This window comes from Callionymus lyra, chromosome 4 (assembly GCF_982586985.1).
Source record: "Callionymus lyra chromosome 4, fCalLyr1.hap1.1, whole genome shotgun sequence".
Lineage (NCBI taxonomy): Eukaryota > Metazoa > Chordata > Actinopteri > Syngnathiformes > Callionymidae > Callionymus > Callionymus lyra.
Genome location: NC_141821.1, coordinates 23,817,239 through 23,843,625, shown reverse-complemented (window position 1 = coordinate 23,843,625; position 26,387 = coordinate 23,817,239). Strand labels below are relative to the sequence as shown.

General features: G+C 39.0%; 1 protein-coding gene across 2 annotated transcripts in view; it reads left to right on the top strand.

Annotated features, from left to right (window-relative positions):
• Positions 1-11,723: 11,723 nt before the first annotated feature.
• Positions 11,724-26,387, top strand: part of drosha (drosha ribonuclease III) — an 80,086-nt gene continuing 65,422 nt past the window's right edge. The window contains exons 1-12 of one of the 2 annotated variants that reach the window (XM_087789258.1): positions 11,724-11,765; positions 12,889-13,606; positions 13,673-13,741; positions 15,615-15,855; positions 16,181-16,322; positions 16,512-16,672; positions 17,790-17,870; positions 21,033-21,119; positions 21,205-21,291; positions 23,906-23,977; positions 24,211-24,292; positions 25,147-25,221. In XM_087789258.1, the coding sequence (XP_087645384.1) occupies positions 12,891-13,606; positions 13,673-13,741; positions 15,615-15,855; positions 16,181-16,322; positions 16,512-16,672; positions 17,790-17,870; positions 21,033-21,119; positions 21,205-21,291; positions 23,906-23,977; positions 24,211-24,292; positions 25,147-25,221 (1,813 nt within the window). In that variant the 5' untranslated portion in view covers positions 11,724-11,765; positions 12,889-12,890. Of the gene's footprint in view, positions 11,880-12,888; positions 13,607-13,672; positions 13,742-15,614; positions 15,856-16,180; positions 16,323-16,511; positions 16,673-17,789; positions 17,871-21,032; positions 21,120-21,204; positions 21,292-23,905; positions 23,978-24,210; positions 24,293-25,146; positions 25,222-26,387 lie in introns of both variants that reach the window. The other variant, XM_087789259.1, reaches the window with a different exon arrangement.

Genomic DNA, 26,387 nt, shown 5'->3' with positions numbered 1-26,387 from the left:
TCAGGTGCCATGACAGATCGCCAAGAAGTAAACCACTCCATAAAGGAAATATGCCCATTTCGCTTTTGAGAAACACGTCAAGAACACCAGGACAGTAGTACTGTTTTTTGTGCTTGTTCCCTTTGAAGCTGGAAAATGCAGGTAAAAACCGACTTTACAATTATTGTGTTGGAGCTTTTGTTTCTTGTCATCTCAGGTTCCGACATTGGATCACTTTCCTCCACTTTAAGTTATTTGATTTCCAATATGGATTCCATAATAATACAGAACCTTGTTTTGATTTGGAATTTTTTGAACAACACTGCCTGTAGCGTTAAGGTAAAGAGTGACACTGTCATCTTTTTTGAAATGTAACAAAATGTTAATTCCACCTTCAGTATATGAATGCAAACCAAAGGGATCAATTTGAAGATGCCGGACATTTTTAAATCATTCATGACTGCTACAGTTTCAGAGAATTCTTTTTAGCGGCCATGAGTTCTAGCATTACATCATCATGAAGCCTTGCACTTTGCTTCACTTCTGAGGATTTCTTTTATTTTTTTAAAGATCCTTTCTCAGGCTTTGAGTTCTTCTCGTTGTGTATCTTTCAGCATTTTGTAGCGGTAATTGATGACACCCTTTGTTCTCTTTTGCAAATTTTACCCTCCACAGGTACTTTCCTGGAAGAAATCTTCTTGCACTCTTTTTATGTGTCACTTTACTAACTAGGACAACTTGAATAACAACTTTTTGGTCAGATATATTCACATGTGATACTGGAATGCAAGTGTGCAACATGGATTCTCCTTTAGGAATGCATTATAAAATGTGTCAGTGCATGATAATCTGAGTTTACATGCGTCCTTTTTTGGTTTGATTTTGTCCCATTTTTAAAAAATTGTGACATTCAATCTATTATATGTTTCACATTTTTAATTATGAAAAGAGTGTCAAAATATTCAGCAATGCATGAAATAAAATATGACATAGCTAGGTGCAAAATGCTTGTTGAAAACTGAAACCATTGAAAATACAAGCATTCGAAAAAAAATAAAAAAAATACAGTGTTACTTGAATTTAGTACTGCTGTCTGGACTCCTCGGTGGTCATGCCTCTAGTTGAATGTCAGCCATGTGATTAACTTTTGTTCAGTTTTTTTGAAGACACCATGAGTGACGGACCTCCAGATATCTGCTGGTGCATGGTTCTCATATAGATCGTTTTTAATAAAGGCTTCCATAATGGCACCTGTCCCTCCAGCTGTTCCCCAGATGTCTGTTGCTCTGTATTTCTTTCCCTTTTTAAAGCGTTGTTCGATTTGCAAATGATTTACTCACAACTTCTATATTACAACAAATATTATAGCGCATGTATCTAAACTTTTAACCTCTCGCTAGCGAAAATGTATGTATAAAAGGCCTTCACCATGTGTAAAAGGTTCTTCTTTACAAATACATTTTAAGAATAAACATCTGCATGACATACACCTAATTATTTCGACTTTCACATCTTAATTTAATTTAAAGTTTATATGTACATTTACCATTTATTTTCCAAAGGCTTCAAAAACATTTTAAATTCAATTCAATCAAAATAATTCTGAAATCATAGAACTAAATCATATTCTTAATATGTAATCGTTATTTATTTTACTATGCACCTCTGAAAATGTTTAAAATAAATATTTATATGTAAATATTGGTCCTTTTTCTCAATAGCTTCCAGATGTTTTGATGGAATTACTCAAAATCCCTTATAGATCATAGAACTAAATAATATTTTTATATGAATTCATTGTTTTTACTATGAACCTCTCAAAATATTTAAAATAAATATTATATCTATATATTGGTGTTTTTTCTAAATAGCTTCAAGATGTTGGGATGAAATCAATCAAAATCACTGTGAGATCATAGAACTAACTCATATTTTTAATATGTATTCATTGTTTTTACTATGCACCTTTCAAAACAATTTTTAATTAATTTTCATATGTTAACGTTTGCCAAATTAAAATTCAGTGACGGTCCCTAACAGACAGCGAGTCTTGGCAGTTCTATCGGCCGCTTTCAATTAGCTATCTTCGGGGATGTAGTAGATAATGACTCCATGGTTGCTGGATCGAATGTCGAATATCAAATATCAAACTAACTTTACCGCAGTGATTTTTGGACTTTTCAACTCATTTTAAAAGTAACTTGCAAACCAAAAAAGTGTGGCCACCCCTGTTGTAGAGGATCCAGCAGCAGCTCCAGAGTTAAAGGCCTGGAGCTCCAGGAGAGATGGAAAAGAAAAGTGTGGGTTTTAACTGCACAGGTGATGAATGTAATGAAGGAAAGACAGATATACAGAGAGAAAGAACGTCTAAAAACTCATCCAGCATTCTTTACGTGGAACAAAAACAACAATGCAGACTGAAAATGAATCAAAAGTTTTGGTTAAATTAAAAAATCAATAATGTCAACATGGACATGCTAGACAAAGAATAAACACATTAGCTTGTTTTCTCTTGCCTTGCTCTGATCACCTGAACCAATGTACAAGTTGCAGCTGTCACCATGACGACTAGAGACAGTAACTGCTGCAGGGACTAATGATGGTGAGTAAAGACTAGGGTTCGCTGAGCAACCGCCGAGCAGCTCAAGGTGCTTCATTGCTAATGAGGTAACATGAACCAACTAATGAAGAAAGCCACCCTCTCGCACTTCTTTGCGTTGACTTGTAATCTTGCAATGATTCATACTTATGCAATCACTCTTTTTTTTACGAGTATTCTTTTGCATAATTGCCCACTTGTATAACTTTTACTATTGCGCCAAATCATGTATTTAAATCGACTATTTCTTTGTAAATGCTCATTAATTCATACTTTGCATTGACTTTTATCTTTGCACTGACTCATACTTTTGCAGTTACTCTTACTTTTGTACTGTCTCGTATTTTTGCAAACTTTTACATTTGTATAATTTGTAGTTTTGCAACGGCTCATACTTTCGCACTGAAGGATCATTTTGCACTGACTCGTTCTTTTACATAACTTGCACCGTCTTATATTTTGGACTATTGCAATCACACGTACTTTCGCACCTACTCTTACTTTTGTGTTGAATAGTATATATGCAATGATTTATACTACAGCACTGATTTTTGCTTTTAGCACATTTTTAATTTAACATTTATATAATTTTTATTGAATCATAGTTTTGAGATTACTCAATTACTTTTACAAAACTTATACTATTGCAACACTAGTACTCTTGCATCGGCTCATATTTTTCCGGTGACCCATACTTTTGCATTAACTTGTACTTTTGTACCAAAGCATACATTTGCACTGACTCGTACTCATGCATTAACCCATACTTTAGCAATGACTTCTACTTAAGCACGGACTCATACTCTTGCACTGAGCTGTACATTTAAACAGACTCTTTCGCTTTTTTACTGAATCATACTTTTGCACCGACTCTTACTTTTGCATTAAATTGTACTTCTGTAGTGACTTCTATTGTATTACTGACTCGTGGTTTGATTCTAATACGGACCAATATTGCTAGCGGTAGCTTCACTTGAGTGGGCGATGAAGGTCAAAGGTTAACAGAGGTGGAGCACAGGTCAGCTGTGTGGGCGTTGATTGTTACAAAATAAAATGTAAATTTAAAATGATTCTGTTTATTTCCCGAACAAGCTGCCGTCTCCTACATTTGCATCACTGCTGCCCTTTCATCAGCTCTGACTCCACAGGTGATCTCCTTAATTTGGCCGTGTGTCACATGCTAATGACTCGATTGTGCTCCGTGGCTCCCGACCATCAACCACGGAAGCACAAATGGAGCTCATCATCGACACAGGTGTCAGGACACATAATGCTGACACACCTGCGCACATAGGTGGCCCAGCAGTGAGTCTGTCATAAAACTCTTTATTCAACACCAGCAGAGTGAGAGACTGTCATATCTTCTGTCTACACTTAATTCTGAAAATGTTGAACGAAAAAACTAAATTAGTTTGTATGACCTGTGTGTGCGATCCAATCGATTTTCCTTTATACATCCCAATCAACATGGAATTTAGTGCAGGCATTTTCATCCCTTTCAACACTCTATTTGTTATTTAACTTTATGTTCATTTTAATCATTACTAATAAAACAGTCCCTTCCGTCCCGGGTCTTTTCCTTCGCTCCGTGGAGAAAGATGGACAATCAGAGTGTGTCACGGGTCGTTTATTCGTTGCTCCAAGTCAAACAAAATACAAGCTTTAAAATCGCGACCGGACACACTTTCTCCCGGCGACTGTACAGGTCAATAGCAATAGGGAAAAAATGTCCCGATCTGTAGAAACATTGCTATATTTAAGGCAAATTTCCCGCCCAGGGGGTCGTCCTTTCCGGCCAACTGGTCCTTTCAAATTCCCTGTGTCCCAATCCCCCGTAGAGAGACATCCTAATTTGTCTTCTTGTAATCTAATCATTCAAATGTCCTCGGGTGGGGGTTTCCGTCTTCTAGCCCCCCTTTCCCGGGTGTGTCTTGCTTCGTTCTTTGATCTACGATTTAAGGTGTGATTTGCAGATAAACAGATGTTTTAAATAACCGGTGTCGTATCTCTAATTCTGATCCGAGCTTGCCTCGAAACAATGTGAATCAGTCTGGGTGGAATGTTGTTTGTGAATGTGTATTCAAACGTTTAAGCTCTTAGATGAAGCGAGTGGTTTATGCTTTATATTTTGATTATCTTTTAGCATTAATTTAAGTATGGCGTATACGTATAGTGTATAATAATTTTAAAACACTAAGATGGATCACAATTTGATCTCCTGTAAATTTTTATATTTGACACACATGGTTATTAACACATTCATTCATTCATCTTTTATGCCACTTATCCCTTATCAGGGTCGTGGGGGGCTGCAGCCTATCCCAGTTTCTTTGGGCAAAGAGGCAGCGGACACCCTGGACAGGACGGCAGTTTGTCGCAGGGCGCACAAACACATAACCATTCACACACGCACACAATTTCCCCAAACTATCTTTTTAGACTGTGGAAGGAAAACTGAGTGCCCGGAGTAAACCCACGCAACATGGAGGGGGAACATACGCCGAAAGGTCAGAAGTTAGCTCCCTCCGGACCTGGAAGCGAACCATCAAATAAACAGCTTAAGATGAAGTTTAAGGAGAATAAAACTCCAAATCAGCGCAGAGTAGTGATGATGATGTGAAGAAAATTTGAGGTACACATGCATAACAGGCACACAAACACACACACACACACACACACATTCCTTATATGTTGAATGAAACATATAAATATTTAATCTGTTCAGCTACAATTTGATACAACTGTCTGACATGTGGGTCAGACGCATATCTTCTTGTTCATTATATTATAACAACAAGCCTACAACTCCTGCTCAGTCAAAAGAAAAAAAAAGAAATAGCTTGTAAAAAGATTAGGTATAAAATTATCATGCAGTCGCAATCATCAATGATCAGAATAGGAAACATGCGTTTGTGAATACTTCCTGACATCCACCCATGTACACTTTAAACATTTGTGTGTTCATTTTTTAACAATGTTGATCGTTGACGTGTCTCTGATGTGCACAACATGACAAGTGAGTGCCGACATGGATCGGAGCAGCAGATAAATCGTTTTAAACCTGACAGGGGGGACCACAACCGTCACTCTCTTTTCATTCTTGATACATATGAATCTTGCCGTGGAAAAGTATCTGCACACCTTTTTGCGCGCACCATGATTGATTCACTTGAAAGAACCTTTCTACTTGCCTCTGGATGTGCTTTGTTTTAACACTCGTTCATAAATGCTTGTGATGCTAACATCACAAATCCTCCCACATAAGATGACAAATACATCACTCCTTGCTTGACATTACTCTGCTTTTCTCTGCCAGCAGCATAATTACACAAACATCTGTCAACATTCCCTAATATCCCTGTTGAGACACATCTGTTTGCAGTCAGAGTGACTCACCGTTGTCACCTTGGCTACACCTAAGCATCGCCCCAAGAAGATGTGTTCGAGCAGAATCCCTTCATTGAAAGAATCAGGCAATTTGTCTCTTCCACAGGGTTGCCGCACCTGACCTGCTGTGAAATAATTCTGACATTTCAGACCGTAGTCATTATGTTCCTCAATGTCTGCTGGTTCTGTTTGATTCGGAAAATTGACCGAATGTTCTTTACCTTTATATCCTGTTTCCTGGATCATTATTTCCATTTTCCATGCTGCAAAAAAAGCTGAGACATAATGCAGGAAAGGAAAACAGAAAGAGAGCTCTGTAAAAGCTATACATCATTCTAAATGTAAAGCAGCATGACTAAGAGCTGGTTGAGGACCAGATATTCAAGCTATAACTAATAGATCTGAATATACCGTAAGGACCAAGAGAGGGTAGGAGGTTGACATGTTTAGATTAGATCGGTGAAGTAGGTTAATGCTATACCATGTAAGGCTTTGTAGTTTTAAAAAAGGATTTTAAATTCTACCGGAAGATAATGTAAAGAGGACAGCAGAGGAGTCCTCTTAGACATATTCAGAACACTAGCTGCAGAGTTCTGAATGAGCTGAAGAGATTTGAGTTTTTTCTCATCATTTTTCCTTCTGTTTCCTGTCTGTGTAGCACGTTACAAACTTAAAATATAGGCTTCTCGTACCGGGGTTTCAATACAAGAGGGACCTTACATGTATTTGAACATTTTTTTGTGTGTCTTTTAGGACGACAAGGACGAAGAAAAGTGGGTGCGGTTCGATATTGCATAAGGACATACATCCGGGCCTGTAACTCCAACACCGATTTCATGAAATAATCCCACCCCTGAAACGACGAAAGAGTGAGGAGAAACTGGTTGAAATAGAGAGTAGAAATGGAGAGTATATGTAGCGGAGATTACAGCGGCACTGCGTCTCCCGCATCCATCCACAACGACACCGACAACAACAATAAACAGTTGAGAAACGAGAACATCGTGTGTCCACTGAGGGGATTGAGGAGTGGGGAGCAGTATTGTGTTGTGTCCATGAGGAGAAAACAAGGGAAAATAAATTCTTACAAAAACCTCAAGACACAATCATGACTCACGAAGATTAATAAAAGCTCAAGGCTAAAACTGCAGTGCAGCAATGAAGGTATCTTTTTTTCGTTAAAAAACGAGAGGTGGATGTGGTTGGTGGACAATGGGACATGTGAGAGTTCAAAATATATTTTCATTTTAATTTACTGTAAACTCAATGTTCACAGTAATAAAAGGATAAAACAAAACAAGTAATTCCGAAAAGGACTCAAAATGGCTGCACAGGAATCCATAAAAAGAGTGTTGCAGAAATGAAATTATCCACTTGATTAAAAAGATAATTCAAAACCAAAAATATTTCAGGATTTAAGAGTGTACAAAACAACGGCAATGTGGCGTCCGTCCAGGAACAAAAGGAGGTTGTGTAGAAGTAGAACAGGAAGAGACAATGACGGAAGACGTTTGTGTAGAAGTGACCATGTATATTTGTTGAAGAATGATTGACGAAGTTTAGTCCGGGTCTGAGATCTTCTTCTCCTGGAGGGGATCAAGTGTGTCGGGATAGTGGACTACTGTGGTGTTTGTATGTCTGTCATGCTTAAAAAAGAGCTGAGCTAAAAGGCAAAGCTGTGTTTCTAGTCTAACAGTGGTCAGCAGCTGCGCACTGACTCAGTCATCCAGGACCAGTCGAGGCTCATTTGATCCACTGCTCCTCCAGGAGTACCAGAACCAGTACCAGTTGGGTCTGTCCAACTGGTGGTAAAAAGGTCCAGTGATTCAACAGCAAGACGATAATATTTGTCAAGTTTCTGTGTTAAAAAAAAGTCTGTCTGTTTTCCTTTTTTGTCTTATGAAAAGAAATATTGTGTTTCATAGTTCTGTCTTTGGAAAAAAATATTGAACTTTCATTGTTGATGTTTTTGTTTTTTCCCTTCATCATTCTGTCTCGGTTTGTCGTGGCAAGCCGTCTGAGATCCGTGCGAGAAAAGCTGGGTTCAGTGAGAACCTGTTGAGTCATGGGGTTGAACAGTGACCCATGTTGATGAAAGGAAGCAGGTGGTCAATCACAGCTTATTATGAAGCGTGTTTGGTCCATCACTGACATTTTCTGCTGTTACATGTCGTTCATCTGCTTCTATTACCTCGTCCGCGCAGCAGCAATTTAGATCCCAGCTCTTTGACCCGCTTGTTTTTCTGAGAGACGGACATAATTGATGGAACAAATTATTTATCTCCAAAAACAGCTTGTGTAAATCAAACTTCAGCTTTGGTCAGATGTTCCAAGACAGCGTTCCCTGGCTCAACATTTAGTTGCTTCCCCGTGTTAAACCCTCAGACAGTGATGATTGAACACGGAGTCTACGTGAATCAAATCATTCTAATGACTCGGTTCATAGAATCAAGTTCACCGAAATGTATTTATTTACCTTAAGAGGTAAGACACAAGATGGAAACATTTTGGTATGAAAGGAACGGTTGAACTGCTCAGATACAAAAACTTTATTTGAGTGTCTACACAGGACCAAAACGGTCTCAACTTCATCATCCTCTAGTCTCATCTTCATCATCCTTTAGTCTCATCTTCATCATCCTCTAGTCTCATCTTCATCATCCTTTAGTCTCATCTTCATCATCCTCTAGTCTCATCTTCATCATCCTCTAGTCTCATCTTCATCATCCTCTAGTCTCATCTTCATCATCCTCTAGTCTCATCTTCATCATCGTCTAGTCTCATCTTCATCATCGTCTAGTCTCATCTTCATCATCCTCTAGTCTCATCTTCATCATCCTCTAGTCTCATCTTCATCATCGTCTAGTCTCATCTTTATCATCCTCTAGTTTCATCTTCATCATGGTCTAGTCTCATCCTCATCAGCCTCTAGTCTCATCTTCATCATCGTCTAGTCTCATCTTCCTCACCCTCTAGTCTCATCTTCATCATTGTTTAGTCTCATCTTCATCATCCTCTAGTCTCATCTTCATCATCCTCTAGTCTCATCTTCATCATTGTCTAGTCTCATCTTCCTCACCCTCTAGTCTCATCTTCATCATTGTTTAGTCTCATCTTCATCATCCTCTAGTCTCATCCTCATCATCCTCTAGTCTCATCTATATCATTGTCTAGTTTCATCTTCATCATTTTCTAGTCTTATCTTCGTCATCGTCTAGTCTCATCTTCATCATCCTCTAGTCTCATCTTCATCATCCTCTAGTCTCATCTATATCATTGTCTAGTTTCATCTTCATAATTTTCTAGTCTTATCTTCGTCATCCTCTAGTCTCATCTTCATCATTGTCTAGTTTCATCTTCATCATTGTTTAGTCTCATCTTCATCATCCTCTAGTCTCATCCTCATCATCCTCTAGTCTCATCTTCATCATTGTCTAGTTTCATCTTCATCATCCTCTAGTCTCATCTTCATCATTGTCTAGTTTCATCTCCATCATCCTCTAGTCTCATCTTCATCATCCTCTAGTCTCATCTTCATCATCCTCTAGTCTCATCTTCATCATTGTCTAATCTCATCTTCATCATCCTTTTGGCTCATCTTTATCATTGTCTAGTCTCATCTTCATCATCCTCTTGTCTCATCTTCATCATTTTCTAGTCTCATCTTTATCATCCTCTAGTCTCATCTTCATCATTGTCTAATCTCATCTTCATCATCCTTTTGGCTCATCTTTATCATTGTCTAGTCTCATCTTCATCATCCTCTTGTCTCATCTTCATCATTGTCTAGTCTCATCTTCATCATCCTCTAGTCTCATCTTCATCATCCTCTAGTCTCATCTTCATCATTGTCTAATCTCATCTTCATCATCCTTTTGGCTCATCTTTATCATTGTCTAGTCTCATCTTCATCATCCTCTTGTCTCATCTTCATCATTGTCTAGTCTCATCTTCATCATCCTCTAGTCTCATCTTCATCATCCTCTAGTCTCATCTTCATCATTGTCTAATCTCATCTTCATCATCCTTTTGGCTCATCTTTATCATTGTCTAGTCTCATCTTCATCATCCTCTTGTCTCATCTTCATCATTTTCTAGTCTCATCTTCATCATTGTCTAGTGACTAGACTACCAGAATGTCTCCAGCCAGTGGAAAAACGTATGAAGTAAATAAACAGAATGATCAGATTATATAAATTTACATTACTCTGTCAACATGACACATGTAACACATTATTGTCAACATACATGCAAACCAAAGTTTGACATGGAAAAAAAACAACTTCAGAGAATAACATGGGTTAAGATCCGTCAGTCTGAAAAATTGCAAAAGACTTTGAATGAGCCCAGAAGGTGTCTCCAAACGTTTGGCCTGTACATTCATATACATCATAATTATTTGGGGGTTCAATCATAAGACTGTGTTACTGTGTTGTGTGTTTTATTGTGATGAATTAAACATCTACAATACTCAGAATCAAGAAAAGGAGTTTGTGCAAGGATTGGAGGTTCTGATGGAAACTCAACAAAAGGACTGTGAGGAACACAAGCTTCCTGGGGATGAGGTAGAATTGGCACATGATAAAATTCTAGGGTGTCGTCATGGGGACAAGATTGGTTTGGAGGCTACATTTTGTGTGCGCAGCTGCTGCTCACACAAAATGTAGGCTCCAAACCAGTGGCGGCTGATAAAAACTATTCTGGGTGGGGCTCTTTGTGCCAGTACATGTATCTTCCTATACCAATTGAAGAAACAGTTGAGACTATTTGTCTAAATTGGACAATGTTATTTCACTTGGACAGTAGTGAAGGTTTTCATACTTCCTTGTTTAGATAGAAAGTGCAAAAACTACAGGGAAAATTTCAGAAACCAGGACATCAGAAACACTTTCTACCCACTTATCACAAACAGACAATAAGATAACAGCTGCAAGAACCTGCACTGTCATGTATTGCAGCTATTGGGGTCAAGTATCCATTTTGAAATGACTTGAAACTAATTTCAGATAACACAACCTAGAGTTATACAACTGTGCATGTTCACGTCAAAGGCAGATTCATGAGCCAAACATATTCACAAACCAGAAAAACAAAACATTCTAAAAACCATATAACATCTGATATACATGGCTGAGTTACAGAAACATGACGCACTGGTGGGCTCTGCAAAGATGCGCCACCAAATAGACAGGATATGACGAATGACGAGACAAAATTATATAAAGATAATAAACAGAAGGTGAATGCAAATATGCAAATAAAGTTCATCAGTGTGAAGAATTCTACACACATACAAAATCACAACTGTTGATTATTGTTTAAAAAATAAAAAATAAATGAGAAAAAAAGAAGAAAGATCAAGAAATAAAGAACACAGTCGCGTCTGCTATGTTTGCAGCCGCCACTGCTCCAAACAACATCTGTGCTACACAACATAGTTTGGGAAAGAGACACTGATGAGACAGAACTGCTTTACACTGAACCCGTTTATTCATGTCGAATCCTCTGCTTCCCTCTTGTGGACCTTTTTGAGAAATGCAATTCTTGAACGGAACTCTAAATATGATATTGTTATTATTCACTCTACATACATTCTATCTATATGTAGTCATTCTGTTGTTTGTATTTATAATAATTAATTTAAATTGTTTCATAATTTAAACTATCATTTAAATCCAAAACGTTTCCCTCTCTCATTTTTGACCTGACCCACCTGCTCAATCTGATTGGTCTACTCGTGTGCCACCTCGGAATCAGACCGACCGGAAACATGAAACTGCGGTACTAAACAACGACTCGAGTAAGCTTTCTTTTAAATGTCTCGTCACTCTAAATATTCAATTTATAAGAGAGGATTGTCTTTATTCAGACGGAATGACTTTCCGTCAACGATAGACGATCATCAGTTTTGAAGGCAAGTTTCTGCCCAGCACGCCTGTGTACGAGCCTAATGGCTAGCTAACATGCTAGTCCAGTTCATATTGAATTTAGTCGTAAAGACTATATCTCTAGTGGATGCTTCAATAATGCTGTCATTTAACAACTTCTTATTAAGAAAGAATCCCCTCTTGTATTTATATTTGTCTAGAGTAATGCGCTGATGCAGGTGTTCATCAGTAATATTATGATAATGAATAAAGTCTTCCATCCATCATTCTCAAGAATGTAAAACAGTGGAGCTTGCAGGACGTGGATATTTTTGGAAAAAGGAACTGCTGATAGTTTTCAAATTTCCTTCCAAAGAATGGACCCTAGAATGGAACCTTTCCTGTCTACACGATGTGAAGGGCCACAGATCAAGACTCCAATAATGCTACAGAAATAGCGATTAGTGTTTTTAACAATCGTCGGAACACCATCACATTTACTTCTCACATTTCATTAGAACATTTTTTGCACTGCTGTTCCTTTTGAAACTCTTGCATGTATCTCCAGGTTGTTTTTTAATTTTCATCTAGTAACTTCAATCAGCTGCTTTTAAATGGCAGTTTTAAAAAAAACATGAAGTCATTTAAATACTAGGTGATCTGTTTTATATTGCTTATTCTGTGTGTTCTTATTTCATTCATATATTCTGTACTTCCTCCACAAAATATTCCTCTGTTGTGTGATTAATATATCTGCTGCTCAATTTAATGTAAGCCTATTGTTTACATCTAGCACAAGTGGTTATCCTGTCTGACATATTTTGTAAAAGCATTTATACATTTGTGAGACCACTGTTTCGAGGTGCTAACATTTTTGTGCGTTGAAGTTTGTAAAAAACAAACAAACAACAACTGTGTTTGTTATTATCTTGTTTTATAGTTAATTAAGTTATACACCGAATGAGGACGAAATACTTTGTCTGAACTTGTGTCCAGAAATAGAATGAGTTTTTTAAATCTGTGCAGAAATTAAAGATGGGTCTTCTCTCTCCGCAGTCATGTCTTTCTATCAGGATCGTGCGGGCAAAAGAGGAGGAATCCCCCCGGGTGCACGACCTCCGCCTCCCCAGGCTTCTGCAACACAGTACCACTATGACCCTCAAGCTCCTCCCACTCCTGGTTACCATGGGAACCACAGTTACATGCCTCGCCTTGACTTCATGCAGTACACGCCTCCCCCCCAGAACCTGCACTCAGTGAACACCTGCCCAGTGCGTCCTCCTTTCACGAAGCCTCCGGTCCAACATGGTTTTTCTGACCCTCCGCCAAACTTCCCACCACCGCCGTTGCCCTGCCCACCCGGTAGGCCACCACCGCCCTCACAGATCCCCGGATCGATGCTGTACCAACCTTATATCATGCCCCCACCACCGCTACCACACATGCCTTCCCCAATGCCACCTCAGTCCATTAACTACCCCCCATTTCCAGTTAATTACCCGCACCCACCTACCCATTTTTCTCCTCCGCCGTTCAATCCTGGCTACATCAAAAACCCTGGCGTGTACCAGCCAGACCAGCGCTTCCAACACTCAAGCCAGTACCAGCCCGCCAAACTCCTGGACCGTAGACGGTCTCCTGACAGAAGCTATCGCCACGATGACCACAGGCAGAAGGAACGCGGGAGGAGTTTAGACAGACATGCTGGGCGACACAAGTCTGAATATGACCGCGGCCGGACCCCGCCCCGGCACAGGACCCGGGATCACAGCAGGTATTACCAACAAATGCTGGTCTTGAAGTCAAGACTAATTTGTCTCATTTGCGTTTGGTCTCTCAGAGACAAATATCGTCACAGGGAGAGTCGGAGATCACCGTCACCTGACCGACAACGGAAGAGACCCAGAAGGTAAGTTCATTAGAAATTGTATTCATTTAAATGGTCCCAGCAGAAATTTCACAAAAAACATCCAGTACAAACATATTAAAGCAAAAACATTATTAATAATAACGGTAATCAATCAAATATTGGTCAATACAGTCAAAAAACGACAATAAACAGTAAAAGAAGTGAAGTGAGACAGTTAAAAACAATAATTACATGTTGTGTGTTTTTATTATGTCTCCTCACAGCAGGAAGGAGCTGTGGTCTCTCCTTTCTACGGCACCGGTATATTAGTCTGGCAATGAAGGTGCTGTTTAGTGCCATTTAAGTGTCCTGGGGAGCATAAGACATGTTCACCCACCTCCTCTACTGAGTCCAATGATTTGAAACCTGCTAATTGTAAACCAATTTAACTGAATGTGTTATTTTATGTTCAAATCCTGTTTATATCCTTTTTAAAAGGCATCAAATTATTCACATAACAACAAAGCACAATATGAATTGAAACGTGCATTTCCAATAGTGACAAACATTATTTTAGTGCATTCTTTATTTTACACAGACCCTACACATGCTCAAGAGCAGTTCTGCTGCTTACGTTTTAAACACATTTGTTCTTCTCGTGCCTTATGATTGAGACCCCTATATAATTATGATGTATATGAATGTACAGGCCAAACGTTTGGAGACACCTTCTGGGCTCATTCAAAGTCTTTTGCAATTTTTCAGACTGACGGATCTTAATTTGTTTAAGTAATGATGGCCACTCTTTTCTAGCCACAAAGTACTCACCTGGTAGATGCCTTTGCACACCCCGCTTTACAGTTTTTTAGTCATAAAAAAAGGTTTAAAATCATTATTAAAATGAATTCTTGTCATGATCGTTTCTCCCTTAGTGTGTTTCTTTCTCATACAAATTAAATTAAATATATTTATGTTTTTGGTCCTAGCATGGTAAAATGTTGAAAAGTTAAATGGGATATTTATGCAACCCATTGTACTGTACTGTAAATAAGGCACCAAAGTCTACCTTGTTTTTGGGTCTGGTCGTTATTACGATTTTTTATTTTGTCAGAACTGATGCTAAGACTCCGTACACGTCCCTAGTTGTATGTAGGTTTTACATGTACTATGGAATCAATGACACACTTATTAATTATGTTGTGGGACAGAAATGAGCAAAATTAAGAGCAGACACAATAATTAAATACTTAAGGCATCATTTCTCACTCTTGTGTTCATTGTTAAAACTAGTCACACCCATTGTGGAGGAAACATTTGAATACTCATTTGGAACCAGTGAGGTTACCAACATGAAAGTAGCATCAGGCCTCAAGTGTGAATAAAAAAGCGTTACTCTGTTACTCTCATTTGTGGTTGTTCTGTAGACTCTTAATGAGCCGAAACTCTCCGGCTCCAGAGGGGGAAGTAATAAGTTTAAATTGCTTTTGCAATCATACTTTCTTCTCAGGAAATTATTTCAGCTAGATGTTTGCCTCCGTGTGCAATATTCGCACTCCTCAGGGACCCGCGACTGTTTATTGTCGAGACTTTTTTACTCCACATACAGTATTTACAAACTGAGTTTTATCTGGATGACAAGGAGAGCTTTATTATTTTGCTGATGTTTGCATCATTCTCTAGTAGATTGTGTCTCTTGTTACTGATGCAGCAAGTTTTTCTGTGTGTGTGGATGACTTTGGTGGTGAAAAAATAAATGGTGTTTTATGATGGTGTCCTTGAGTGAGTGCGCCTGTTAGTCACTCACTCATTGATTGATTGATTTAATTGATTGATTCTGTTAAGAGTGTTTTAGGTGACTGTGAGCGAGTAGAAAGTTGTTCCAACATGGTGTTGATTTTAGAATTTATTGAATCTCATATGCGTTTTCCTGTAGCCGATCATCCAGCAGAGACCGCAAGCGAAGCCGCTGGGAGGAAGATCGGGAACGCAGGTCGGAGAGCACCACGTCTCAGAGCAGAGCGCGCAGCTCCACGTCCACCAGAAGCCGAGAGTCCGAAGATCACTTGCCCAAGAAGGTGGACGAGGGGAAGGAGGTAGACGACCCGCTGAAGCCAGCCTGGATCCGCTGCACCCACGCTGAGAACTTCTACTCCAATGACCCCATGGACCAAGTGGTACGACCCGACCGAGGATGAGTGAATCTCGGTTGCTATGACAATACAATTCCTCTAGATACATAAAGGCTGTAAATAATGTAATGTTTTTAACAGCTAATATTGCAATAATTTAAATTTTGACTTTTTGAAATCTTTTATAGTTTCCACAAATGTCTTTTTCATGTTTTCTGACAAATATTCAAGTGGACGACAAAAGCTACTAAAACGTTTCATCCTTGCATTTAAAAAAAAAACTTTTATGTTTATTGATTCCAAACTAACCATAAAATGATGTGCACCTAAAATAGTTCCTCGACTAACCTTCACTTGACTCTGTTTCCAGGGCGACTCTACGATCGTGGGCACCAGCAAACTTCGTGATCTGTATGAGCGCTTCGAGGAGGAGTTGGGTAGAAGACAGGAAAGAGCGAAGGAGGCTCGACCCAAGTGGGACCCGCCGAAGACCAAACTCGATGAAGATCCTGGTGAGAAATTCGTCCTCGAGTCAATAGCCGTCTGATAAATCTGTTGAAAACCTTACATTTGGTGTTGTAATTATGTCAAATAACTTGATGATAATGAATTAAAGTTATTGAAAAACGTGTTGATGAATAATGGCAGGTATTAAAAATGTTTGGGGAAAAAAAAGATGACCTTCTCTCTGCGACTCTCAGACGACAGCAGCAGCGAGTCGGAGTGTGAGTCGGATGACGACAGAAGCTCCTGCTCCAGCAGCTCTGACTCCGATGTTTTCGATGTCATTGGTGAGATCAAGAGGAAGAAGGCTCATCCTGATCGGCTGCACCAGGAGCTGTGGTACAACGACCTGGGACAGGTGAGTTGTGGCAACACTTCAGGGTGACAAAAATCCTCTTCTTCTTTGAAACGCATGTCGATATGACCATATACTGTATCATAATATTTAATCCTTAACATTTCCCTGTTACTTTTATTATGAGAAAATATCAGTTATTTGATTTAATTTTTTTTTTAATATATTTTAAGAATTTGGCACCAACATCATACAAACATGTCGGATACATTTGTATATTTTAATAATTATATATATTTTTAAATACAAATAATATTAGAAAAAAGTGAATTCTTAAAAACTATTAAAAATACTTTTTTAGTACTCTCTACACACTTCTAAATATAAAATCAAAGATCAAAGATTGCTCTATATACAGTGTATATATATATATTTTATGATGATAATTGGTTCTTTTGTTCCTTTCTGTTGGTTCCTATTTATCTGAGCATATTTAAAATATTTCACCGTATTTTAAATATATATTTTGGGAACGAAAAGAGTTTTTTACGCTTACAACTGCCACCAACATGTCTGCATTTCTTAGCAGATGTGAAGCTGAACTGCTGATTAGATCAAAATGAATCATCGACTTCATTCTCATGACATATTTATTACCATAGTGCAAGTTAATTATAATTAATTTCCAAAACTTTTTTATTTTATTTGAATTTTGGATTTGAAAGTTGACTGAATGCTCATGCAGAATTTGACGTCACAGATACTTTAAGGATTTTTATATAAGATGTTCTAGGACTAGGTCAATCAAACCAGTGACAACTATGTGTGAAATTGGTGGGTAATATAAGAGCTGAATCACTGCTGCAGTGATAATAGTAAGGAGCTCCTTTCAATATTTTCGAAATGATTTTCATTATATGGAATATGCAACTCTTCTCTCATTGAGTATTATATCACACCTGCTAATCCTCTTTGAAAGCTAGAAGATTGGTTCAGGGACACTGCAACGATACATTGACTCAGGCGGAAGGCAGGTTAATGTATAGTTAGATTTGAATGTCCTTGATATTTCAGGCTGGAGTCATTATTTCTTGCAGTATAACCAGAATTAAAAATGTATGAATAAAAAAACTGCTCCGAGAGGATCCCGTTTTAGATCCGAAATTCTCCTTGTGTCCAGATGAACGACGGCCCCTTGTGCAAATGCAGCGCCAAGGCCAGGAGAACAGGAATCCGCCACAGCATCTACCCAGGGGAGGAGGTATGACACGCATCCAATAAATCACACACTATAACCTTCAAGTCTAGCCGTGGAGGGCCAAGGACATTATTCTGGCTGGCCCTAATGTATTCAGTGCGCTTTTCTTCTATATCCGAGAGACAATAAGTGCACTTTAACCACCCTGGAGCACCAAATAATGATATTACTTCAGTGAGACTTGGACCAGGGACCCAAACCAAATCAGCGTGTCTTCGATTATGTTGCCCCTGGTGAGTTTTTTATTTTAGTTTTATGACTCACTTGCCTGCCCTTCAAAGAGAAGGTATCCGTTGTTTAATTTAGCATTTATTCATGATGCCAACACATCAAGGGACGGAGCACTTATATGGAAGCTGACTAATGGAGACTAATGAAGACTGTAAATACGTTAATGTGTCATTAATGAGCGTGTTGACCTATAGAGTTGTGTTTCCTGGCCTGTTTAATGAACACTGGGACCCGGACATATGGAGCTACATATTGACTGTAGTGGCCTTTCACACTCCTGCTGCTTCATTTGGCTCAGGTTCAAGAGACTTAACACAATAACAAAGACCTTTGTTTTGTTCCGTCCCTGAATGACCTGCTTGCAGTTTAATTATAAGGAATCTGTGCAAGGTCCCCGTTGAAATCAACTTGATTACTTTTAGGAGTTGTGTGCAGCCGGTGGAATATTAATATGTTTACAACAGTGACGAGGATGTTTAAAGGACTTCAGGACCGTTGTAGTCGATGTGGTACAGTTGTCTGTGTCACGTCAGGTCAGGAACACTCACTTGGCTGATGAGTATCGGCTCCTGCGTTTTGGGTTCTTGTGATCGAAACTTGGAACGTTCCGCCCAGGGTAAGGCCTTCCTCAAGTGGAGGAGGTCAAGTATCTCTTAGTCTTGCTCACAAGTTAATGGAGATGGGTTCCAATCCCATTACTGCTCAAGTTCCCATATAAGTGATAGTAACCAGATTTCAACGCGTCAGCAAAAATAACCAAATAATCTTGTTCTCCAGCACTACAATATTTTTGTGTCTGTTTTTACATATTTAACGTGCAACCAATTCCCCCTTACATGTTTTTAAATGTCGAAGTCTTCCTCTCCAAGATGCAGTCTCTCATCATGACGATGCCCTTTTTAAAAAGTAATAACTAAATAAAGTTCATGGCCCTCCAGCCAGCTGTTATTACGCCCCTCTTTGTTTATACCAATCCCTTGGAGGTAGAGACTTTCAGATTGACCATGTTTTGACAATGTTTGACCAATCACAGCAGAGTGGGCATTTTTATTTTTTACAAGATTTCCTCTCCAAAAAATATTTTTTGATGGGTGGGGTTTAAGCACATTTTGTAATGTAAATTTTTTTTTTTAAAGAGAGTTTTGTACAAAAAGATACATACTGATGAGTACAATAGAGGTCCAGGATCTATTTGAGAGACCTTTAAATTAACACATTAGTTGCACTTCAATACTGTTTTTAGACAAAGTTTAAACACAGGAACCATTTCCAAATACTACTATGGCATCTAAACGATCCCATCTATACAAGTCAAGGGAGTATGGAGATGGACCGGATCGGTTAATTAATTATTTTTGGTATCATCTCATTCAATATGTGTGAAGTAGGGTTGTCAATGTCTATACATGGGTTGAACAGATATCAAATCGTAACTGTTTGGGGAAAATCAATAATTTTGTACCCATTTTTTTTTTCTCTTCTCCACGTTTATTTTTCACCAATATAAACATGCCTGCAAGTGAAGCGAAACTGCTGTGAGGCGTGTTTGGCCATGTGATGTGGCCCCCCCCATCTGAGTCCCAAATGGTTTGACTAGGGATTTGCGACTATGACGGCAACAACTTGCAAGCTTTAATGAACGATTGTTAAAGGATACACACTGAGAAAAATCTCTAAACTTGGGAAAATGTTGTCACAACATGATCTGGAGCTTGTAATCCATGCGTTTGTTTCTTCTCGTCTGGACTATTGTAACAGTTTGTTTTCATGTCTTAACAAGAAGGAGCTGTCTCGTCTGCAGTTGATTCAGAACTCTGCAGCGAGAATTCTGACCCGCTCAAGTAGAAGAACTCACATTTCTCCGATCCTAAAAACTTTTCACTGGCTTCCAGTTTCTTTCAGGATCAACTTTAAAATTCTGGTTCTTACTTTCAGAGCTATTCATGGTCAGGCTCCTTCTTACATCACTGATCTGATCCAGCCTTACACCCCAGCTCGGTCTCTGAGGTCTGTGGATCAGAATCTACTTATGGTTCCACGCACACGGCTCAGGACCAGAGGAGAGAAATCTTTTCAGGCTGTTGCTCCTAAGCTTTGGAACGATCTTCCTCTCTCTTTGCGCTTGATGGAGTCTACTGACTCCTTTAAGAAACATCTTAAGACGTTTCTATTTGTTCAGGCTTTTCCTTGAATTTCTCGAACTCCTGTGTTGTTCTCGGTTTTTCTTGATCTTTGAAGTATGTACTGTTTTGAGTATTGTTTTGATTGTTAAAGCGCTTTGTGACCCTGGTCTCGAAAAGCGCTATATAAATAAATATTACTTACTTACTTACTTACATACAAGTACAACAAAATCTATTTTGCACGCAAGTGTTTTCTTATACAGGGTTTAAAATGTTAATTAGAAAATCAATGTAGTGGGTTTCCGTGGCTGCGCGGGGCTCCATAGTTGGTTTCTCCAACAGATTTTTGAGGACCATCTACCACATCCAATCAGTTCAAGGTATAAATCACAACCTGAATTAATTAATTTATAAGGAGCACTGTCAATATTTGAGTAAATCTGTTGCCAGTATCCTATTAGTGACTCAAGAACAAGTTTACAGATACAAGAGTTTTCCTTGACTGGACTCTGAGTGCCCTGATTTAGATATTTAGCTCAGTCATCCAAGAGAGACGATCACTGCTCCTCAGGAGAATGCTCTTGTCAGAATTGAAGTGAAGAACTTGGAGAAGGCCCTCTGAAGATGACGTGTAGAAGAGCAGGTTTTTAGAGAATGGGAAAATTGATCTCTTTCCTTCAGCTTCTTCCCCTACGACATGACTTGGATAAATTAAAGTAGATGATGCTTGGATACATTTGCTGTAATTTAACATGTCACTGATGTTGAAAGGGGATTTAAAAGTTCGTAAATGTATGACTTTTTCTTTCAGTCGGTGAAAGCGTGTCGGCCGATGAACAACAACGCTGGGAAGCTCTTTCACTACAGGATCACCGTCTCTCCTCCGACCAACTTCCTGGTAAGTTTTCTCCAACCAGTGACTGACCAACATCAGCATTTTAGGTTTAACTAAAGCAAATCTTTTATTTTTTTGATGACTGCAGACGGATCGTCCGACAGTGGTCGAGTATGATGACCACGAGTATTTGTTTGAAGGCTTCTCTCTTTTCTCACACACTCCCCTGGTTGATGTAAGTAGTCATTTTCTCAACTTCTTATAACTATTCTCTGCCCTCCACATCTGATTGTTCATCGATTCAACAGCACATTTTGAAGAGTTGTGTTAGCTCAAGGTAAAAACAACAACAAAAAAGATAAGGCGACTGTTAGGCTATGAAGTAACTTGACTCTGGATCCTGTTTTTTGAAACTTTAGTTTTCATTTCGATTCCTGATCGCCTTCCATAATCTAAGGTAGTGTTGCTACATAGTAAAGTGTTGTATACATTTTTTAAAGTCTAATTTATTTCAAGCCTCATGCCCACTTAGTGTGTGCCAGAAGAAAAAGCTAATTTAAAAAAGTGTTATTTTCTTATATCAACACCGTCAGGAGTCAATTGAACACTTAAAAAGTGTTAAATATTGAATATGCTCTGCCTATCCATTCCTGAATTTTCCATAGTCGGACAAAGGACATCACTCATGAACAGGCACCATGTACTTAGTTTTAAGTCTCTAGTTTCTCCCATTTTACATGTCAATTATCATAATTGCCACTTACCTTACAGCCATTCGCTTATTTAGGCTTCAAATGTTATTGGACTAATGAATTCCTAATCCATAGCCTAGCCAAAGTGCTTGCAATGTCACTGTAAGTGACATGTCAAGTGGAAGTATTTTTAACTGTGACTGTGGTTTGCTAATATATTTAGTGGATGAATATTGCATGCTTTTACATTGTATATGAAGTGGTTGACAGTTGTTATTGGTTGGCTGGGCCTCAAAGCATCATGGGAATCGTTCGGGTTAATTTCAGGTAACCAGTACTGATAGTGTTGTTGAGATAGACGGCACCTCAAATGCAATATTGGGTGAGAATATTTATCAAACGACTGATTTGGACTACCTGGCTGGACTGAATGCACTTCATTTATTGGTCAACGTAAGAAATCTTGATGACGATTGAATGGAAGTCTCACACTTTAATCTACTTATCATAATGATTCCTTATGCTCAACATAATATTTAAAATGGAAAACAGAGTTCAATGTAATTAACACCCATTAGGAGTTGTTTAATGAGATTTAATCCTGATTTGCATTAAAAAACTGTTATTTGGAAATAGCACTGTTCGTGTGTGGATTTTTTTTTAATTGTGTTAACCTCGATTAACACTTGACAGTGTTGTGTAGTTAAAAATAATATTGACACTGATACTGTTGAATTTAACACTGAAATCTTTACTCTATGCTCAGTAAGCATGTTACACTCTCTAATGTTAGTGGTTTTTATATGTAAATGTATATATTTAAAAAATGAACCTAGTATCAAGAGGAAAATCATGAAATTAAAAAAATGTGTTAAAAACACTTTCATAAATAACTGTTAATGGTGTTGCAAGCACCTAAAAATGACTCTGAATTATTATTTAAATCCCTACGGTTCAGTGAATATATGATACCTTTTATATTATCTTTAACAGCTGCTGCCGAGGCACGGGTGTTGTGAATCGAGCCAAGCAACAAGACGTATCTTTAAAGTCAGTCATGCTGCAATCGTTGCCTCACTACCTGAGTCACGATCTTCGTTTTCCCTGAACATTCATACCATGAAGATCGGCCACACATTCTCTGACCTTTAACAACGGTTGTATTACTGCAGTCAAGTCACTCGACGTTGTCTCCACCTTAAAGCCCGATTCTTTCCTGCTGATTTTTTGGTTCTGAGAGAATCAATAAGGATCTTTTAAACAGTGTTCAGGGTATTTTAGCACGTTAGCTCTTTGCACTGTGTGTTTTTATACTGCATGTTTGAATAAAAAAAACTACTCGGTCAATATGCAGCCTTTTTGAAAGAAGCTCTGAGGATTAGCTGTGATTTAAAGTGGATAATTTGGGTAGCCCTTGTTAAAATAGGGGGCAAATGGTTCATGGCAGCCTGGGGATTAGAAAGCTTTTCAGCGGGGTGATATCAGCTCCCTGCTAGTTAGCCGACGCCATGGAGCTCCAATAATTGCTGCTCTCAGGTTAATCTCGCTCCAACAACAAAGAAGGTGTTTCCGTGGAGATTAGACACAGCAGAGATGCCTTATCGTTTTATTTCTCAGGTGTTGAGCTTCAGTTGGTGCCTGGACTCATGAGTTTGTTGCTTAAAGGCCTTTCAATTCAAATGAATGGCCCCGCTGATGAAGGAATTGTTATTAGACCGTTCTAGAAAGCAATGCCTTTTGTCTCTGGTCCATTCGATGGCACCAGGTAAAAATCCAACTAAAGCTATCCAGAAAGTGAATGAAGTGCCCTGATTGAAAACAGCATGTTTACTTTCTAGAATCATCAAAAACATATTCTTTCAATGAGTTGTTCTTTTTACTACGTTTCTTAAAAAAAGAAAAATCCTTTATGTCCCGCACACTTACAAATGTTTTTTCTTTAAATGACTTGCTCTTTTTGGTAGATTTTAATTTATTTAAACCTACCAGCCCACTCACAAAGAAGATTAAGAGACATCGAAGTTTGTAACATGTTTTTAGCAGGTGGTTTACATATCTTGATCCTTCAAGTCATATTGAAGTCTTCTCACACCACGACGATGTTCGCGACTAAACTTGAGTCTTCTCGTCATCCGTCTCGTCTTTTTTTCCCCCCAGATTCCTTTGTGCCGCGTGATCCGCTTCAACATAGATTACACCATCCACTTCATAGAGGAGATGACACCAGAGGTCAGTGACGCTTCACAGCCACTCGGCTCCTTTGTTTTTATCTGCACCCGACTCCAAGTCAGCGACACGGCGGCGCTCTGGCTTTCCTTACCACTAATCCTTGTCCAAGATAAAACGGAGACTTTAAAACCTGCGTGGGGTGTTGATGTCGAGCATGTGGATTAAGTGATAAAGATTTACTTATCTTCTTGAAAATGCTTTTTTTTTCCTGACTGCTCCTCTCTTGTGTGCAGCACTTTTGTGTCAAAGGTCTGGAGCTCTTCTCCTCCTACTTGTTCCACGACATTCTGGAGCTCTACGACTGGAACCTCAGAGGTGAGTCCTGCAGCGTCCTGAACATCAAGTCACCGTCACAGACGCACACAACACACGCACCCAAAGAGGCTCATGGGAACCGACTATGAGAGACAGGTGCAGAAATGCAGCATTGTGGCTACACACACAAGCACATGGTAATAATGAGCGTGCACACAGATACACAAGTGTAGATAAATGGGTTCTCACACAATTCTAATGTTGCAATCATACACAGGCGCACACGGACATAAACGTATGCACACATTTTAGCTCGCGGAGAAACACACACGGACACATGCAGGCTCAAACGCAGAGACGCACACTCTTTCTCCTCCAGCGAGCAGAATGATGGGCCTCTGCCCTCCGTTAGTGGGCTGCTGGGTTATATTCATGCAGAACCACCTCTGACCCGGCTCGGCTCTACTGGGACCTCCACAGAAAATTGCAATAAAGTGGAAATATTAAGAGGCTCTGCAGCTCTAACTCACAGCTCATGTGATCCTACTTTCTCTCGCTCTACTGATGGATAACACCGATTAACACCTTCAATCAATAAATCCATCTGTTATCCATCCATCCACCCTACTTATTACACTGCATTATTAGACCGTCTCTTTTATTTAATCATCTATTGAATCAGTCCGTCCATTTAATCATCTCTTACTTCCTTACATTTGTCCCTCCATCTTAGCCTTCGATCCACCCTCGTTCGTACTACTTTTTTCACCTATCAATTTTGCCAACCCTTCTACCCACCGTCTTCTTTCCAGAGTCCACTCTTCTTTCCTGACCTCCACCTTTCTAAACCTGGAATTTAAAGCTCTAAAAAATATCACAGACTGTCTAATCGATGTGACTCATGTGTGTTTCAGGTCCAGAGAATGAAAACCAGTCGTCGGAGTGTAATCAGTTCCACTTCATGCCACGATTTGTCCGCTTCTTACCAGGTCAGAGCTCTCCACCAGTGTGTGTTTGTGAATGATGACATCAACACTTACACTTGCAAGAACTCTAGTGAATTTGTTTTCAACATGTTGATGGTTCAAAAAGTAACGCTGTTGACCAAACGTCAGTACGTGTACTTTTTCCTGGAGCACCTTCACAAATTTAATATATAAATCATTTTGAAAGATGATTCAATTAATGATGATTTTATGTTATATAAATAGTCTAAAGCGTGGTTCTCATTTGGTCGGTCACAGAGAGGTTTTCAGTGAGTTCTTTACTTGGGCAAGTTTTGTTTTGAAGGGTATGGCTTCCTTACTACTGCCAACTTTTACTGCCTTTTTAAACAGCGCTTCAGACAAATGGATCAAACATGGTGGCTCAATTGTTTTACTCTGTTACTTTTATTTTAAAGGTAACACATGAAATCTATGATCCAGATATTTCACGAAATCATTAACACAAGTTGTTTTTTTTAAACACTGCAGTGTTTTTCTCAAACTTTAGCCTTAACTCAATCATAAAGGTTTACACCACATGGTGGCGCTGCTGATCCATCACAGTACGACCACGGCGCGCTCACCAGAAGCCTCCTTTTCTCTCACTGATGCAGCGATATCTGCTTTTGTTCTTCCAAATTCGGCTAATACAAACTCTTTATCAGCCTTTTTGTGTGGGATCTGTCCTGTGTGTGTGTGTCTGTTCTTCTCCATCATATGGCTCTAAATTCTGCACATCTTCACCTCTAAGTGAGAGTTGATTAGTTTGGAGCCGATGTCAGCTCTGATACGCTTAACCTGCTTCTTTCTCTCTAACTTTTTTTTTGATCTGCGTGATCCACGGTTCTTTCTGAGGGGTGATGACACCCAAGGACGTTTTGTTGTGTTGCTGCAGTGAGGAGGGCTGAGCAGTAACAAAGACAGGCTCGCTGCACAGCCTTGATCCAAAGTAGGAGACTTCTGTAACAAAGTCATCTTGAATCAACCTCGGTTTCAGCCTCAGTGTTCTCATTTTCCTCTGGTGGGACTGTGTACCCCAGAATCTTAAGAAGTATTTACACCAACTTTCTCTCTAACATATACACACGTGAGCAGGAATCTTATACTGTATTTTTAGGAGAGTGACCATCTAGAAAAGGGAGTGTATCGGTCTGCTTGGTTGCTATGCA